The 18,760-nt window shown below is 48.8% G+C and overlaps 1 protein-coding gene across 5 annotated transcripts in view; it reads left to right on the top strand.

Moving 5' to 3' along the window:
• LOC119180932 (lysosomal proton-coupled steroid conjugate and bile acid symporter SLC46A3) overlaps window positions 1-18,414 on the top strand; it is a 45,597-nt gene extending 27,183 nt beyond the window's left edge. For 4 of the 5 annotated variants that reach the window (XM_075875406.1, XM_075875407.1, XM_075875408.1 and 1 more), the window contains exons 2-7: window positions 3,863-4,183; window positions 5,932-6,667; window positions 7,287-7,523; window positions 12,025-12,108; window positions 13,128-13,284; window positions 13,919-18,414. In XM_075875406.1, coding sequence (XP_075731521.1) covers window positions 3,863-4,183; window positions 5,932-6,667; window positions 7,287-7,523; window positions 12,025-12,108; window positions 13,128-13,284; window positions 13,919-14,000 — 1,617 coding nt within the window. In that variant the 3' untranslated portion in view covers window positions 14,001-18,414. Of the gene's footprint in view, window positions 1-1,955; window positions 2,228-3,862; window positions 4,184-5,931; window positions 6,668-7,286; window positions 7,524-12,024; window positions 12,109-13,127; window positions 13,285-13,918 lie in introns of those variants that run through there. The other variant, XM_037432073.2, reaches the window with a different exon arrangement.
• Window positions 18,415-18,760: the final 346 nt, after the last annotated feature.

Here is an 18,760-nt window from a genome sequence, read left to right on the forward strand (position 1 = left end):
GTTACATTTATCTAGGAATGTTAATTGGTGTTTGCTGCCCGTCGGTCGCCTTCTTATATTTAGAGGACCAGCGGTTAGTTGAGTGATTTGTCCAATTTCTTTAGCACATGCCCGTTCATAATGATACATTTTTGTCCACATTTTCGCACGCTCACGTTTTTTACAGCCGGCTTAAAGAGCATCGCGTAGTTCAATAATTAGGACACTTCCGTTCGGAGAGTTGGGGTCACTTGCTTTAAGAAAATTCGTTCTGCTTTTTTTTTTTGTTTTTGAAGACGACGATCATCGTAGCTTTGAGTTAGCGTGTAAATGTAAAGCTAGGCCAAGTTGCATGAATCACAATAGTGGGGGGGGGGGGGGGGGGTTGGCACGGCATATTGGAGGGAGTGAGGGATTTCGCAGACGAAGAAAAAAAATTCGACGAATCGACAACAAAATTAGATTATAATTGAAGTTTATTTTTAGCACGCGTGTCACGATGTTGCAATCAAACACGGCCTACAAACGATTATTCCATTTTTGACCAAAACTGGCGCCCCCTTATCGTTATCACTTCAGATAGGAAGTGATAAGGGAAGAGAGAGGGGTGAGTGGAGTTCGTCGTCATGCCGGGGCTATATATATATAATACATCGCGGGCGGGATACGGACATCTGGCTGCTGGCCCTTGGTCTAAAGTGTTGTGTGGAATCACTTCTTTCGTGCGTCGAGTCAACGCCGCTCTGCGTCTAAAAGGGATGTCGACGTCTGCGAAAACGGGCGTACGACGTTGCTCAAGTCTATATCTACGCCCGAGGCTTCGGATGGGGAGCAGCGGAGCTATCTGGTGGCGGTTTAAGCTCCTGTACCTTTTGTCGCTCCTAGAGATCTGCGCGCCGGAGAGGTCGTAAAATTAATTATACGTGTGTTCACAAGACTCCCTGCACTCATTGGCAGAAGCCTGCGTATTCTTGCTTGACCGCTTTGTAAGGCGTGTGTGATAAATGTCGAGTTTTTACGTTAAAAGCCGCAATACGATCGACACTGACGTAGCCAGGGGGGGGGGGGATGGTAGTGAATTCAACTCTCTTCGAAATCTTGCAGTTTTAAATGCAGTTTTAAATTGTGTCTACATGACTCGAGCGAAAGACAATGGAAACTAAAGTATGTACGTCACTTAGTCCTATATATCGACCCGCTTCAGTCCGTCAGTATATTGTTATGCATGTTACAGCGTTTCAAAGGCTGCGCGTTGTAACGTTCGCAGTAACATCCTTCGCTGTATATAGGTATTTTTATTGTAGAGGTGTTCACCTGTATTGTAGTGGATGTGACAAACATTTCAGTAGGTTCAGCAGAATAGCTTCAGCAGAACTCTTTCAAATGTTGGAAATGGTTAGGTACTGTGTTAGATTTAATCACTGCAATACGAAGGGAACAAGGCAATGTTCTGTTCCCCACGTTTATAGTGCCCTAATTTTCTAGTGGCTATGGTTGTCGACCGCTGAACCAAAGGTGGCGTCACCGAATCACGGCCGTGGCGGCCGTATTTCGATGGGAGCCGTCATACCTCGTGCTTAGATTTCGACGCACGTTGAGGAACCCCAGGTTATCTAAATTTTTAGAGCACTCTACACTTCGGCGGCGTCTCTCAGAACCACATCGTGGTTTTGGGATGTAAAGCCCCGGTAATTATTTTAATATCTGTTCGCTTGATTTGCGTTGCAGTTCGGCTATGCATGCCTCGTCTAAGACGAGCCGATGACGTCGCCTTCGCCGTGCCGCCTGCAAAAGCAATCGTAATGGCATGACACCCGCGGTATTAGGCGAAAGTTGCCGCGCGTTTACAACAAACTCTTTGATAATCGTGCGTGCGTCCATCCGACCTGCACAAAACGAGGGTCGTAGATACAGAGGTCATTCTTTTTTGTTGTTTGTGTTCTCTTCGTGATTTCGCTTGATGAACTCGCTTTTTTGCGCCGTGGGCATCGGTGGCGATAAGAAGCGGCGACAGCTGTCTGTTGACTCGCGGATTAGTGGCCCGGGCGCGCCGTTAGCTAACGGCTTCTGGCGCTTTCCACGCTCTTGGTTCGTCCTGCGAAGTGTATAGGTCGAACTTACGTTCAGCGAAGACGGTTGTGTGGAATTTGTCCCCACGCCTGGATGCTGGTCGAGCGGTCACAGTTTTCGTTCCTATAGACGACTGCGGGCTTGAGCTGAATCCACGTCCTCGGGTGTTTGCCAACAGGTGATGTATATACGCGTACAACGCGGCCTAAAGAAAAAAAAAGTACATTTGGTACTTTTGTAAAGAAAATTTTATGCATTTGGTCTCTTGAAGACAGTTGTAAAAGTTGCAGTGAGGTGCCGCTGTCGTAGGCGTCGCAGTGGTTGTAGAGGAGGTCGTGTCGGCTGCCCACCCGAACGTCTCAGGTTCGACCCCGGCCGTGGCTGTCCCATTTTGATGGAAGCGTAATGCTGGAAGCCTGTGTACTTTGCATTGTCAATGCGCGTTAAGGAACACCAGAAGATCGAAATCCCGGAGCCATTCACTACCGTGTGCGTCGCTATCGTATCGTGGTTATAACGCGTAAAAACCCTGAAATATATTATTATTATTATCTTGGACTGTTAACGTTGCCGTTTTGTGTACGCAACAATTGCAAAGTGGACGGTACTTTGAACGATAGCCTCGCATATCGTACGAATGAATTCACTGTTTAGAGACTTCGCTAATTGGCGCGTTGCGACACGCAACAAAAGTGAGACGTCGTAGGTGAGCGCTATATATAGTGGGACCCATGAATGAAAGATGAAATGGACCACAAACCAGGCAATATGTTCTGGCACTTAACTAAAACTAACTAACGCAGCATAATGAATACGAGGTAAAAACCCGACAGCGTCCACTGTGGGGGCAAAGACGTTTCCCGTGTTTCGTAGATCGACCCGGTTTCCCTCGCATACTGCGGCCCCGTAAGCCCCGCAATCTTCTTATATCTCATCTATCCACCTAACTTTCTGTGTCTCCCTCAGGCACTTGCCTACTTTTGGAATCCAGTCTGTCACTATTTATGGCCAGCGACGCAGCGATGGCGTTAAGGTATATAGACAATCAGCATCGTATGACAGGTCAGTCGCTTGAACACCGATGCCGCACTATTTCCTACAGGATTAAAAAAAAATATCCACTTATTCATTGAATTGCAGAGAGAGGCCTGGGGTGCTGCGTTTTCATACTGGCGACTGCAGCCGGTAAGGCACTCCCTCGCCAGACAAGGATTTACTATACCTTGGTGTAGTAGTTGGCCGCTACTAGCGTTACTAGATATGTTAATCTATTGGCGTGTGAACATAGGAGGGGAGGCAGAGAGGGGCGAGAGGGGCGTGCAAAGCAAGCCCCATACTTCGACATTATAGGGAGGGGGCGAGAGGGGGCGCAATGTCAAGCCCAGTTGGTTGAGATTCATTGTCAACTTGGTTTACAGCGCCGTCTTTTCCTTTTCTGTTGCTTTTTTCTTGTGTCCGTGTTTTTAGCGTTGCGTTTTAGACCAAGTTTACAATGAATCCCAACCAACTGGCTCAGCTTGCTGTCAGGCCCATACATTGACATGATAGGGAGGGGGGGTGGGCGCTACGACAAACTTTGCCCTTCCTCCAGAAGGGAAACCCTGAGAATGCGTGTGCTAGTAACGTTATCCACCACGTCCCACATGCACAGACAAATTAACTCTGGGCTTTCGATACAATATACTGACTTACACTCACTTGCGCAACGTAAACGATTGTGAGTGAATAAATTTCATCGTTTCATTAGTTCGTTCAAATAAATTGTTCATTCAGTCCGTTCGTTCGTTCATTCATTCGTTGTTTTTTTTTACAGATCGAAGGTCGTGAGAGGGTCGTCTTCATCCCAACACTCGAAATGAGCCAGCAGGGGAGCAAAGCAGTTGGAGCCGAGCCCTCGTCCTTGCAGAGTCAGGCATCAGGCGACTCCGCAGGAGGCGACAGTCGCCAGTTGGGGTCGTCCCTCATGGAGCCCAGCGCGGACTCCGGCATCCTGGACACCACGCGAGTCGAAGACATCGGCGGCGGCCCGCCAACCCTGTGGCGCCGAGTGGTGGACGCCGTGCTGCTGATCAGGCTGGAGATCTTCCTCGCTTTGTTCATCGTCTCGAGGTTTATGACCATGACACCCATTCAGGTGTGTAGTTAGACTAAACGTGCATAACGTTCATGCAGTGGTGGTGGTGGTGGTGAGTGCTGACTGTCGTGTGCGGGGCTCGGCGCTGAAACGCAATACTTGGGGCTGCTGGCGTTGAGGGTGTCCGGCTAAGGGTATATTATAGGGGCGAAGCTCTTTAACCCAAAGGTCGTCTGTCCCCGATGTCTGTAGTAGTAGTAGTAGGTAGCCACCTTTAGTTAAGTCCTTTGAATGTCCGCTAGATGGTGGTACTTGTATATGATTAATATATGACGAAAAAATGCGAGATAGTGGTACTTGGGTGTTCAATAGATGGACGGACGCACGGATGTACGGACGGTCGTGCGGACGAACTAACGGACGCTTCGCCCCATTAATCATCACTCACTCTGTGGATGTGCAGTGATATTTTAAACTAGAATACACTAGAGTACATTCTAGATAAGTATAGCAACGGTAAGAACATTATGGGCACGTGGTGACTGCATCCCGTCACACGTTTATGCTATCGGTGTGGTTCGATGTCATCGAAAGTGGAGAGATTCCTGCACTACCTCTACTTGGGAGAACAATGCGATAGATTGATCGATTCATTTGCTCATGCAAAGAATCCGGTATTGTGGCCTGAGATTTAGTCACTTCGGACGGCCACACGACCTTTTTATAGACTCCTTTATGGATGGGTTTCGGTGCCGCCGCATGTAACTATTAACCATGCTGCTTAGTATCTTTAGCACGTTGTGGACGAACAAACAATAAAAACGACTAGGTAAGTGCGTGCGATGGTTCCTCAGCTTCTTTATTCACGTCGCGAGGTAAAAAAAAGACGTTAGTAAGCCCAACGTGATCAATGTGCCTTACGTGAAATCGTCTAAAGTACTGTACACAACATGCTCTAGTGCCAGACAGTAGAAACGCTCCCACCTTCTAGATCTGTTGACTTATGTGCATTCTTGTGTTGTTAACCCTTTTTTTTACTCTCTGCGCCCCGGTCATATGCTTAAGTAGAGTAAAAAAACTGAGTGGATGATGTTTTCGGCAGTAGCGTCTCTTGATCGAGGTTCTGCTATTAGATGCGAAGCAGCTCTTTGACTAGTCTGTGTAACGCTGTCCCTCCGTATAAACGTGCCGCGCGTCGGAGGTGTTGGCGCGGTGCCAAGTAAGTCACGCTGCTGCTGCGCGTTGACGGCACTCTCCCCTCGCAGTGCGCGTTGACTTCACTATCTCCCTCGCCTGCCGCCTGCCGCGCGCTCGCAGCTGCCGCCTCGTCCATTCGCCTGCAACACCGGCCGCGACCGCCGCTCGCTACACCGCGGACTCGTCGGTTCACGCGCAATAAACCTGAGGCGCGCCCAACTTACGCTTTGAAACATGTCTGTATGTGTAACCTACAAAACCTACGCCAGCCATCGCTTCTAACGAATATTCCAGCGCTCAATGCAGCACCCGCATAAACGCCGTTAAACCCGTGACGCCACCCGTGCGCAAAGCTGCTGCTTCGCATCCTATCAAGGTTCACTTCCGGAAGGTGGTCCAAGTTTTCGCTTTATCTCTGTAAGCCGTCATTCACACCTGTGATCGTCAGAGTAATGTGACTGTGACTTTGAACCAAGTGGTTTAGTGCGACCTGCCGGCCGCCATGTTGTTGGGAATTAGGTCCACCTTCGCTCTCTCCACGCGCATCTTCATTTCGAGCAATGCTTTGACTGATCTTAGGCCTGCTTACGATCGAGGCATGCGCCTTCCAGGACCTGCTTCTCCAGAAGGCCTGCCTCAACCGGATGCACTACAACGAGAGCATCTGCTCGCACCTGGACGACTACGAGGACATCAAGGACAGGGCCGAGAAAGCAGCGAGCATGACTAGCATGATCCGCACCGTCATCTCGCTGGCACCGGGCGCCGTCATTGCCATCTTCGTCGGGCCCTGGTGCGACAAGTACGGCTACCGGACGCCGCTCCTCAGCGCCATGACGGGATTCCTCATCAGCACGGCGCTCACCATGATGACCGTGTACCACATGTGGATGCCGCTCTACGTCAACATCCTGTCGACCATACCCGACGGCTTGAGCGGCGGCTTCATCGCAGTCTTCACGGCCATCTACAGTGAGGCCACCCTAACCACCGATTCAAAGAGCAGGAGGGCGCGGTTCTTCGCTCTGAACTTCACCATGTCGCTGTGCTCCCCGCTGGCCGGTTTCACCGGTGGTCAGCTGTACGGCCACTTCGGCTGGAAGATGGTGCTGTACGTGGCCTTTGTCATAGCGTGCTTGTCCATCGTGTGGGTTCTGGTGGCCATCAAGGACCTGGTTAAGCCCGAGCATGCCCAGGACTCGGTCAGGGTCAAGATTCGCAACCTGTTCGATGTGTCCAACCTGGCCGATGGATTCAGGACCTCGATGAAGTCCCGACCTAACAAGGGAAAGACTCAACTGTGGTGCCTGTTTGGCGCCATCTGCTGCGTCGTGTTCGACTTAGCGGGTGAGTGAACTAGCCGTTCGTGCTGGTATTACGGCTGCACGCCAGTCTTCGTGTTTCGTGTATCAATATAATTAACCCAATTGGGAGGTCTGACAAATTAAATGAGCACTGTCTCTGGTTCGCATATCTGCAACAGATTTGTTTATTTTCTTAGGTTTGTACACAACTGCTGCTAAGCAATGTTTCTGACTCCTGTTAAGAAGAGTACCTAGGCATACTGTGATTACCCCTACGTGCCCTGAATATAGTCATTGGGTGGCGCACTGGTATTTATCAACCTGCTAAAAACGTTCAAGAAGTATGCGCATCGCGCGTTTGTCTAACATGGGGCCAGAGTGCCCGCGTTTTCTTTTTATAGATCGGGTCCTTGATGCTCACCCGAAAGTCGCCGGTTCTATCCCGGCTGCTGTGGTCGCATTTCCATGGAAGGGAAATGCTAGATTTACATTTAGGTGCATGTTAAACAACAATGCTGGTTGGTCTAAATTTCTAGTCATCTCGTGGTTTCTGCACGTAACACCCCGTATATTATATTTTATAGACCGAGAAACTCGCAACTACTCTTTTGGCCCATTATTGTCGACGACTAAGTTGCGTTTTACACATTGCGTCTTCGCAGCCATGGGCACTATGTACTACTACGTGCGCAAGATGTACTCCTGGACGGTGGCGCACTACGCCACGGTCTCCTCCATCTCTTCGGTGTGCAACGTGGTGCTGAGCATGCCCATCATCTTCCTCTTCGTCAAGGTCCTCAAGATCAGCGACCCTGCCATGGCGCTCGTTGGTGTCTGCTTCGCCATCGTGCAGATGACTATTCTGGGTCTCGCCTTCAAGGAGTGGCTCTACTACCTGCGTATGTATGCACGTGACGTGTCACTTGCTAGAACTTGTTGTTCGGCTAGTTGCTTCACACTGAATAAATATTGAGGACGCAATCTACATAGCCGAAAAAAAAAAAACGAGGGGGTGGGGCAGAATAGGCGTTTCACTTCTTTGGTTGACGATATGGCTCGGTACATGCTGGGTTCTTAGATGTGCAGGTAAAGAGAATCTTACGGCAGTTACTTGTCGATGCTTTTTCTATTCGGTACCCTCAATCAAGAAGAAAAATATTGAATGCCGGGAATGACGAGAGAAAATCATGGATGCTTCAAAGCTTTCTCAGCCTCGCGAGGCAGTGGGGTAGACAAGGGATGGGAGTGGGGGGAGGGGGGGTTCAACTTCTCTCCTCCGAACTTCTCCCCTTGTGCATATACGCACGCACACATACAAACGCACGAGCGAACATGGAATAAACTACAGTTGAACCTCCCCCCCCCCCCCCCCCAAAAAAAAGTCTTGTCCTGCCTCGGGTGAACGTAAAAGGGAGAGAAAGGGGAGGATGGTGCAGTGCACGTCGGCGCACAGGACAGTGTGCATCCAGTATTTCATACCGTAGTCTCTTTACTATGCCATAGAGACTATATATATATACCGTAGGCGTTAAAGAACACCTGTCGTGGTTTTGGGACGTAAAACTCTAGGTATTATTATATTATATACTATAGTCAATCAAAACGCCACCGGTGCAGCGTTATAGATAGACAAATAACCGCAACGTCTATCTCAAGAAAGACGCAGTCGCAGGGTTTACTACCTGGAATATTATCACCGCACTTGAGGCGAAACGAGAGATACCTTACTGACTCGCGCCATCACGGAGCTATGACACATTTCCTGTATAGCGTATCTCGACGGAATGTTCCCTGCAACGAGGGAGCAATGAATCGTATCGCTAACTGCCGAGCTATTCTCGCCTCCCATTATTTGTGGCCTTGCGTGAAATCAGTTTACGTGGACCAATCTTTCAGTTCTCGTCACACTTCCCACCTATATACACCATCGGTGGCGACGTTATATATCTGGAGTGGTTCGACCTATGTCCGCATGGTTTGTCAAGCGTGAAAGTGTCGTGTATAGCTTAAAAAATGTGGCTTGCGTTCCTTATCCGTCGTGTATCTTCGCGGTCGCGCTTATCGACAGCTGTCGGTGTTTGTTCTCCCGCGGGACAATGGCCGGGACAATGGCAGGGGCCGTTGAGCTCAGGGCCGCGTGCTCTGTGTGGGCGTGTCTTTTTGTCCCTACGAGATTACGCAGTGCCCCGATGCAGGGCCACCGCTGCTAAAGCAGCACGTGAGTGTGAGGTGCGTAACGCAAAAACCACCGAAGCCCGCGTAAGCTGTACATTTCAGGTTTAACGTGTAATGAAATATTGGGGAGTTTTAGAATAGCGCACCGCGAGCCCTTGCGGTGCGGTCGCTGCCACTGCGCATGCGTCGTAACGCGAGTCGGCGTTTGCGTTCGCGGACTGCAAGCAAAAAATCCGAAATTGCGTGTGGTGATGGCGGCCCGCATGTGGCCCGCAAGCGCTGGTTTCGAGGCTACGGTGTCGCTGCGATTGTGCGTTGCGGTTCGCAGCAGGGCAAACGCTATTCTAAAACACATATGGCGCCCGCTACGCCCGCAGCGCTTGCAAATGGTATTCTAAAGCTCCCTATTCCTGTATATCGGCTCGTACGTCACTCGCCCGCACCTTCTTAACGAACATGCCGCCGAGATAATTGACGAGCTTCTTAAGGCGGCACTTTCTAGACTCGAATTCCCGGTCTTTGCCAGCTGTTGGTCTCAAATCAACCTCCCAGACTTGGACAGCTGTTCGTCTCAAGTGATCTCGAACTCAAGACAACACTCGCATACCGATTTCACTTACGCGTTGTCACATCAGAATGCTACCTTATATATCTGACTTTTTTCCCTTTGTGGAATTACGCAATGACATAGTAAACGGCACCATTTGAATGGCATCAGTGCGGCAAATATACTTCAACATTACCCCTACAAAATGCCTACGGCTTCTTAGCTGACCCGAAGGCCGCGAGTTCGAATACCAGCCGCAAGCCGCGCCAACATTTTGATGGAGGCTAAATACTAAAAGCCCGTGTGCTTAGATTTAAGCGCTGGTCTGAGAACCCCGAGTGGTCGAAATTTTCGGGGTACTACGGCGTCTCCCCGTAATCGTATCGCGATTTTGGGTCGTGAAACCCCAACACTTATTGCCTATGCCTTACATCCTAGCGTTCGTCTTCTTGATTAGTTCATTGAGGCGTATACCGTATTTACTCGCGTAATGAACGTACTCTCAGAATAAACGCAATCGCAATGCACTGGCATCGTTTTTTTATCTATGCGCGGCTCATCCCCCGTTTTTTTATTTTTTATTGGTGCGCCACAGTGGGGTTAACGAACGGTGCGAGTGTAGAGACATCGCAGCTGATAAGCACACGGTGAGCGAAGGTCACGAAACATCCCGCGCCAACCGACGGTCGCTTTCTTGATTGATTGATTGATATGTGGGGTTTAACGTCCCAAGACCACCATGCGATTATGAGAGACGCCGTAGTGGGGGGGCTCCGGAAATGTTCTTTGACGTTCCTGCACCCAAATCTGAGCACACGGGCCTAGAGCATTTTCGTCTCCATCGAGAATGCAGCCGAGTACCTTAGCCACTAGACCACCGCGGCGGGGCGATGGTCGCTTCCTGCGAATACGAAACTTTTAAGGCCCAACCACGTGCACGCGATTTTCGAGCGACGACGCCACGATTTGCTGTCGCGAAGGGTCGCTCGTCGCTATCGCGTCGTATCGGGAAAACCGGAAAAAAAAAAATCGCTTGTCGCCCAGAAAAGACCGTGGATTCTCGCTTCGCTTGTTGTCCGCACGTACAGGAACTCTTGTGGAAGCGAGGCAGGCGGTGGCCGTATTTTGTGGGCAATCTTGTTATCGACGGTTTCTTTTGATGCTTCGGGGGAGTAGCTTGCTGCAATGTTGGTTACTTGCTACAATGTCAACGGCGTCGTCGTGCGAGGTTGCCGTGAACTTGGCTAAGGCGTCATGGCGTACGCTTCTGGGCGCCCCTTGAGATCGCAAGCAGATACCACTGTTGCGGTTAAACGATTGCGAGAAAAGGTAGCCACAAAACGCTTTTATGGCGTGCGCTGGGACAGCTTGCCGAAGATAGCGCCGTCAACCACCGAAGATGAGTGAAGTGCAATCAAGAAGCTGTTTCAAAACAGTGTACGCGTATGTCAATTGCGAAAGGCTAAGCGACCAAACGTTTTTTTTTTTTTGCGTTACCGTATTTTTTTCTCCTCCAGAAAAAAAAAAAGCTTTTATAAAAGTTACCCCGCATAATAAATCACACCCCCAACTTTGCTCTCAAATTTAAAGAAAAAAAAGTGCGTTCATTACGCAACTATATACGGTATATAAGGCTGCGTGCCAGCGATGTTATCTACAAAAGTGAGAAGATTTCGGCGATGCCATGATGCAAAGCGGGTCAACACTGTTGATAAGTATAATCTATTTTCGTGTCGATGACGGGTTTTTCGTGGTGTAGGACTTCGCATAGGCCGATTCGCCGTGCTCTGAAAACGTGCAATCGACGCAATCGGCAGAGGAGAAGAACATCTTAGGACAGCGCACGCACACGAACACAAAAAGAATAAAGAAGGAAGTGACGACACGAACCGATGACTACCCAATGAAATTTGTATTCAATACACACAAATATATAAACACAGAGGAGTGTCACATGATGTAACATACGCGTATCAAAGCTACACTTTTAAGCAAGGCAGCGCTCTTTTTGTCTACCCTTTCCTTTTTCCTTTGTTCGCGCGCTGAAACAATCTTGCAAATATGATTAAGCAAGACATAGCATTTCGCATCCTACGTGCCGTCTAACAAGCGAATCCCATTTTCTAGGAGAATAAGTGAGGCCCGACCGATGCATCTCCATCCCCACATTCTTGGTGTGAAATGCTTAGATTATTTTTCTGGAGTGCCCCGCCGCGGTGGTCTAGTGGCTGAGGTACTCGGCTGCTGACCCGCAGGTCGCGGGATCGAATCCCAGCTGCGGCGGCTGCATTTCCGATGGAGGCGGAAATTTTGTAGGCCCTTGTGCTCAGATTTGGGTGCTCGTTAAAGAATCCCAGGTGGTCAAAATTTCCGGAGCCCTCCACTACGGCGTCTCTCATAATCATATGGTGGTTTTTTTTTATGTTAAACCCCACATATCAATCAATCATTTTCCTGACGTGTGTTCGTGTGGCGTGTTTTGTTTGCGTTCGTGTGTGTGCGCTGTCCTCTAGTTTACCAACTCGCCCAAAAAGCCATATGCGAAAAGAATATGACGTTTTCCTTCAGACGTCTTTGGCAAATGCATTGAGTTGCGTGTGACTTATAAGCCCAATCGGAACTTTTCCCATGTCTTGCGTCTTGTCCCCAACACGTTCGTACCGCCTCTGCATGCGCAGACTGTGTGGCCGGCATCCCTACCTTCCTGGGCCAGGTTGGTGTGCGTACCCACCTTTCCAAGCTGGTGGGGCAAGACGAAGTAGGTGAGTGCTGTGTGGAGTAATCCTGTCCGAATGTGTACTTGTACGAACCTCATCAAGCACTCTTAGAGATAAACTATTTTCGCCACATTAGTACTCTTTCACTACTTCAAGATCACCACCTTAGCCGCAAAACGATGTTTGGTAAGCAAGAAAACGTGCGTGAAAAAAAAGTGTGGTGACGCCACCTTGCGATTCGTGCACCAAATGTGATGACGTCATAAATTTTGACAGCCTTTTGGAGGTTTTGCGTGGTTTCTAATCAGTAAAGACGGAAGTACATTCTCATGTGAGGGGGGCCAGTAGACTTAAAACTGCTTGGAACATCACTGATCATGGCACGTGACCACGGTTTGTCAGCCAATGCGGAGCACGCAGGGGTGCCCCAGGAAATGCATCGTAAGGAAAGTAGATTAAAACGTGGCGTGGGACCACGCGAAACTCAGTTTTGGTCCTTAGTAAAGATGGTCTTAATGGCCCTTAGTAAAGTTGGTCCATCAAATCACCAATCCACCGATCTATCCATCTATGACTTGTTCTCTTGGTCCCGGCCTACTGGTGAGCGCAGGAAATGTACGCCCAGCTTCCACGGGTTACGGCGCGCGCCCCTCTGACCCCGCAGGTCGCAGGTTTGTACCCGGCTGTGGCGCGACGCTTTCGACGAACGTGAAGTGCTAGAAGCCCACTATTTAACACACGTTAAAGAACGGCAGGAAAACGAAATATCCAGAGGCCTTCAATGTGGTGTGCTTAGTAATCGTGTCATGGTTATGGCTTGTAAAACGCCCACATATTAAAGCAGGTATGCCGTTTGCAGACTGTATAGCCGAGACAGAGGGGGAGAGCTTGTGGCAACAGTGGATCTCTCCTCCTGGCAGCTTTATAAAATGAATGGCTAATTTCGTCTAACTAATTAATTGTGAACCAATTTCACAAGTTCCTCCGGTGAAATGCTCCTCATACGAGTCCCTACAACTTCCAGTGTACAGCCGATTCCCAGCTGGATCGTAATATTCGTGCAGGTAAGGTGTTCGCCTTCCTGGCCTCTTTCGACGCGGTGGTGCCTGTCCTGGGCGAGATTCTCATCACGTCGCTCTTCAACTGGTCCATCGGCTTCTTTCCGGGACTGCCTTACCTGGTGGCAGCTGGAATCACCTTCATCTCTGCTGCTCTAATCGGGTACGTATTACTCAGTGCCGGCTAAATTTTACAAAATAGGCGCAGATATGCAATCCGTAAAGCCATGAGCAATATGAGATCGAACACTGAAGTCGTGTTCAAACAATGATTGCTTGTATAATGCATGGATATGGCTGTGTCGTATTGAATTGTAAGAGACACCCTTCTCCTTGAGCCTTTGATGTTATTAACACTTGCCGACTGCGTTTATCATCTATGCCCCTCAAAACGTTTCATAGATCCATCTCGTACTGCTCGCGGCTGAACGCCTTGTCAGCACTCTTAGAACTAGAAATCACCCGTATTGTTACTCGCTATTTCACTTGAAGTTATTTTAACAATGAAAGTGAGCTTATTAGTCTTCCAATTCGCAAAACTTGAAATTCGACGAGACGCTGTATAGTTAAAAATTGTTTGGCACCATCTTGTTATTGTGAATGTGTGTTTTTTGTGCTCTAAATTTGTATATAGGATCTGCACTAGCCAGAGTTAGAACACACACTGCTGCTTCTAATGACAGTTAGAACACACACTGCTGCTTCTAATGACATTGATCAGCGAGGCGCCGTCTTGCTGTGGAGAGTCAGAAACCTTGCTGAAAGGCATTCCCTTGTACATGTTCATTTCTTTACAGGTACGTGGCTAAGATCCATAAGGAGGGCATGAAGTACGAAGACATGCCCAAGGAGGAGGTCCCGGTTCCCATTAACGACTGAAGTGCTGAGCCGGAGCGGCTTGGGTGCCCTGTATGCCGCGCGCACTGAAAGCTGCATGTCAAGCGGCGGCCACACATAGCGCATTCGTTTGATATCACAGGCGTTTCTTAGCAGAAGGCGTTCGCGCGTTCGTTATCAATGATTCACGAAAGCCGGCCTTCCAGCCTCAATGCCTACACCTATAAGGCACTTGGAATCTCCGGTGACCAAGTGGTGTAGCGTTAGGCCGAAATGACCGCGTAGCCGTGGGGAACCATAAATCGAACGCGCGAACGCCGATGACACGTCTATTTAAATGCGCTACTTGTGGCTGCCCTTTGAGTTGTTAATGTAAAGGCGCGTTCACACCGAGCGCGGCGCAACGGAGCGGGCAACCGGATTTTCGAAGCGGTGAGGCAGGGAGCGCGCGCGGCTGTTCAGACCAATCGCGTTGCCTTCTTCCCGCTCCGCCGCAGGCACGAGGCAATCCACCAATCCACGATGGGCGTGCGCCATCTTGTGGCACTACGCGATACTGCGTTCGTGCGTCTCGGGTGCTGATTGGCTGCGGCCAAAGTGGCCCAACTTTTCCGCCCGGAGAAAATCGGCCCGGGAGCGTTTCCGAGAAGCGGCCGCGGATTTTCCGCTTTTGCGTATAATCCGCGTCCTATTTCCGGATCCGCCTCTCCGCTTTCTGGATCCGCGCTTGGTGTGAACTTGCCTTAAGAGTATGCTTTAGCGTAGCGTTATCATTCTAGCCCGCTTGTGGACGGAGCCGCTTGCCGCCAATCGCGTGTGTGCTGTTGTTCCGCGCATGCGACACGTTTGTGGTGACGCTACGTTAAGGCGCAGTGACACAAACCAATAATGGTGTTCGCAAGTATATCGTATCGCATCACCCACGTTTGCCGGATTTGCGATTTGTTTCATCGAACAGTCGCCGCATGGCATCGACGTGGCAGTGACGAAGTAGAGGGCAGTTATGGTTAAATGGTCCGACATCGAACGTCGCAAGACATGACGCGTTGACCTGATGCGTCAGTCATGTAAACACGGATCCGTGGTAACGCACTTGTCACTGGCTTGAGTGCCCGACTGCACGCGTGCGCAGCTACCTATGAGGTGTCAATGCATGTGCCGTAGCTATTGCATTAGTTGCCGTGCTATAGCGATGAAGTTCAGCTTTCGACTCGTGCAAGTGGTGGTCACCGTTATATTACGTACCTGTACTGCCGCTTCGTACAAGTATAGAACACGACGCACAGATTACTACTTATAGTAATGGTTGCATATTATGTACGTTCCACTGTTTCATTGCAAGATTGATTGTGAAATGGGGATGAGTCTATATATGGTCATGGTACCAAAGTGGGGGTTTCGTAACGGGTAATTCGAGGTACGTGGCCATGCTTCCTGCCTATGCGAGCTTGCGTGGTGTATTGACCGTGTTTCTACCAGCACCATTTCGAAGACATCCGCAATGTTTTTGTCCACGTCGCTTGCATGTTCGTAATATTTGACCGAGCGGCAATTTTCTTATTACCTCTACGTGCACTCTGCCAAATTAAGAGCCCGACGCGTTTGCGCATGCCTCTGGCGTGATCCAATGCAATGAATATTTTGTCACATCGCGACTATGCCACAGCATCAGCGTCAAACTCTTTGCTGTCATTATTACGCGCCATAGTTTCTTGCTACTTGTAGACTTTCTCCTACAATTAACTCGCAACTCATTTACATTAGCTATCGTGTCCTAAGAGACTACAGCTTGAATGAGTGAGCGCCGTCCATGCGAGGTCATCATCATCATCATTAATGTATACCTACCACGAAGCGCCACCGACAGGACAGTGAAGCAAGGGCTTGCCGTAAAACTGTAACAAGCCTGAAGGCTGTATTGCTGTCGTATATGTATCGTGTCCCACGTTTTCCTTTGTTGTGCAGCTGCGGGTTATTTTTGCCCTCATAGAGACTGGCCTTAAGCAGTAGAATACTTTATAGTGTGTACAAAGTTCGTATGGAATGCGTGGCGACAGAAAACAAAAACAAAAAGAAAGATCCATGGATAACTATAGGGGTTGCTGCCATTTGCTTACACTACCCTCTTGCCACTTTATTACAACTCCGCTCAGAACTACCGGCTTATATTACGTGCAATATATGTACACCTTTTCAGGAAACGCATAAGGGTGCACCAACAGTGCACTCAAAATGCCGAAGTTCGCACGTTGGCACGTGGGCAACATCAGCGCTGTACCACGCGTGCGCAGATGGTATAGAACTGCTTGCGCTAAGCAAAAGCGGCGTCTTGGCATCTGCGCGCTCTTGAGCGCCCTTGTGCTGATATTTTTGTTTTCGTTCCTTTCTCAGTGTCGCACAAGAGAGGTAATATAGATCCGTCCAATTTATATACAAGATTATGTGGGGCCGTACTTTTCATCGATCCCATCAAGGTTAATTGTATTTGCCTTCGATACGTCCATTGCCACCCTTTTACTAATCGAAGGGCCTCGCATATCGGTACTTTTAGGAGAGCTATCGTCATTCAGGCTTGAAGCCGGGGAGGGAGAGGTAGTGGTCTAATGGCCCGGGGCCCCCATCCGAAATCCTCATGCAGTGTAGTGTTTTCACCAAATAGTAGTAATGAAAATGGGCGTTTTTTTTTTTTCTAAAATAGTCAAGGTTTTCAAGTGCGCTCCTCTCGAAAAAAAAAAAAAATCTTGGCTACGGGCTCGTTATCACCGGTTACACAATGTTTTATTTTCTATTTTTAGCAGCCAGCACAATAAAATGTTGCGCCTTATCTCGGTAGATCCATTCATTTTCAGCAGAAGGGTGATGCAAACCGTACAACAACATGGCGGACGTTTCCGTCAACTACTCGGAGCGCTCCCTCCACTATAGAGGGCGTGATGAGCCACGGCCTTCGAAGGCGAGGCGTTTCTTTCGTGACGACCGCTTTCCCCACGTCTTGGCAAATCTACGCACACGCACTTATAGTGATCGATCGATAAAGTGTTCCCCTGCAATAGCGACGCACTGCCTGCCTAAGGTGTTCATATTTGCAGCTGCCGTATTTCGGGAAAACGTACTTACATGTCGAGTTTATGGGGATTGGAACCTGTCGAAAAAAAAATGTTCGATAGATGATGATTGGTGCCTGAATACATATATAATATATATGCGTGACTGTCGGACAGTTGTCGTCAAAAATACGGAGGCTACTTTGCGCGTATGTTAGGAAACCGGAACGCGTGGTGGCAGCGCCCCCTTTACATTTTTTTAGTTGCATCTCGTCAATTGACATGAATTTTGACAGTATCAGTTTTGGTACTATACTCACAAGCTTCTCTTATCACTAAAACCGCGTAAACATTTACCGAAAGGTATCAGTTTATGACCCATGGCTACAGCTGTGTAGCTTACCAGCGTCCCGCTGTGGTTATAGAAGTTACGGCCCCACCGTAGGTCCTTGTTTAAACATGACGAGAAGCCCGAACATCTTTGACGAAAACTGTCTGCTCATGCGCAATTGACTGCTTTACCATACTTAAACGTACTTAATGTGTACCTGTGACGTGATTTACCGTACTTACCTGAATGCATAATTAGTTCATACTTGTCTGAATTAAATAGCCGGTTTCGCGCTAAAATCACGACGACACACACACACACACAAAAAAAAAAAAACGCATAGACAGGACGGGCGCTTTCTTAGTTTTTCTTCGCGTGTGCGGTCGTGATTTCGGTTCGGAATGACTATTTAATTCAGACATGTACCAACTAGCCCAACAGCGAGTTCTATAGTGAGACTTTTTGGTACCGTTTGAAAGTAAAATATGGTTTCCCAAAGTCGTTGCTTCTATTTAGTTGTATGGTCACGGCAGGCTTCTCAGAGTGTGTAATGAAGAGCCCTTGCCAGTGGCTTTGTCTTCTGCTTTGCTTGGCCAAAAGCCTTTCTGATTCGCGTTTGTGTCGGGAAAATGCCTTTTGCACTGCGACAAGAGATGTCGCTGTAAGTTTTTGTTGTTAATATTTTGTTGAGTTCCAACGAACATGGAACGAACGCAGCACAAGTGTATACTAACACGGACTGTGAAGCTTCTTGTTTGGTGAAGCGAGAATTGTGGTTTTAACCAGCAAGCACAATACCATGGTTAGAATAGTTTGAGCACGAACGCGCTTTTAAATCTTTTCGTAGTTGCTAGTGTCGTATTTATTTGGAGTTGCATAATGCACGCAAACGCCTTGTTCAAACACGATTTTGATTATCTCACTCGCGATAAGACAAGAGTGGGCTTCTCGTTTGAGAAGAGGAAGGCCTATCCGGCAATGCTACTACAACTGTACCTCACGTTTCATATACAGCGTTTACGGTCCCGATCACATGTATACGAATCTATAAAGCTGCATTAAAAGCGATTTTTTTGTTGTACGTCAAGCTCATTACCTGACATTGATTTCATGTATGTGTTATGATGCATGATATCAGTGATGAAGATATCAAAGCGTCCGTACTGGGAAGAAATTATGGCTTCATGGAAACGCCACTGGTTCGCGGCCCTTCATTCGCGACAGGTGCACGACTGGTCGCGGGATCGAATCCCGGCTGCGGCGGCTGCATTTTCGATGGAGGAGAAAATGCTGTAGCCCCGTGGGCTCGGATTTGGGCGCACGTTGAAGAAACCCCAGGAGGGTCGAAATTTCCGGCGCCCCTCCACTACGGCGTCTCTCGTAATCATATGATGGTTTTGGGACGTCTAACCCCACATTTCAATTGT

This window comes from Rhipicephalus microplus, chromosome 10, assembly GCF_043290135.1.
Source record: "Rhipicephalus microplus isolate Deutch F79 chromosome 10, USDA_Rmic, whole genome shotgun sequence".
Lineage (NCBI taxonomy): Eukaryota > Metazoa > Arthropoda > Arachnida > Ixodida > Ixodidae > Rhipicephalus > Rhipicephalus microplus.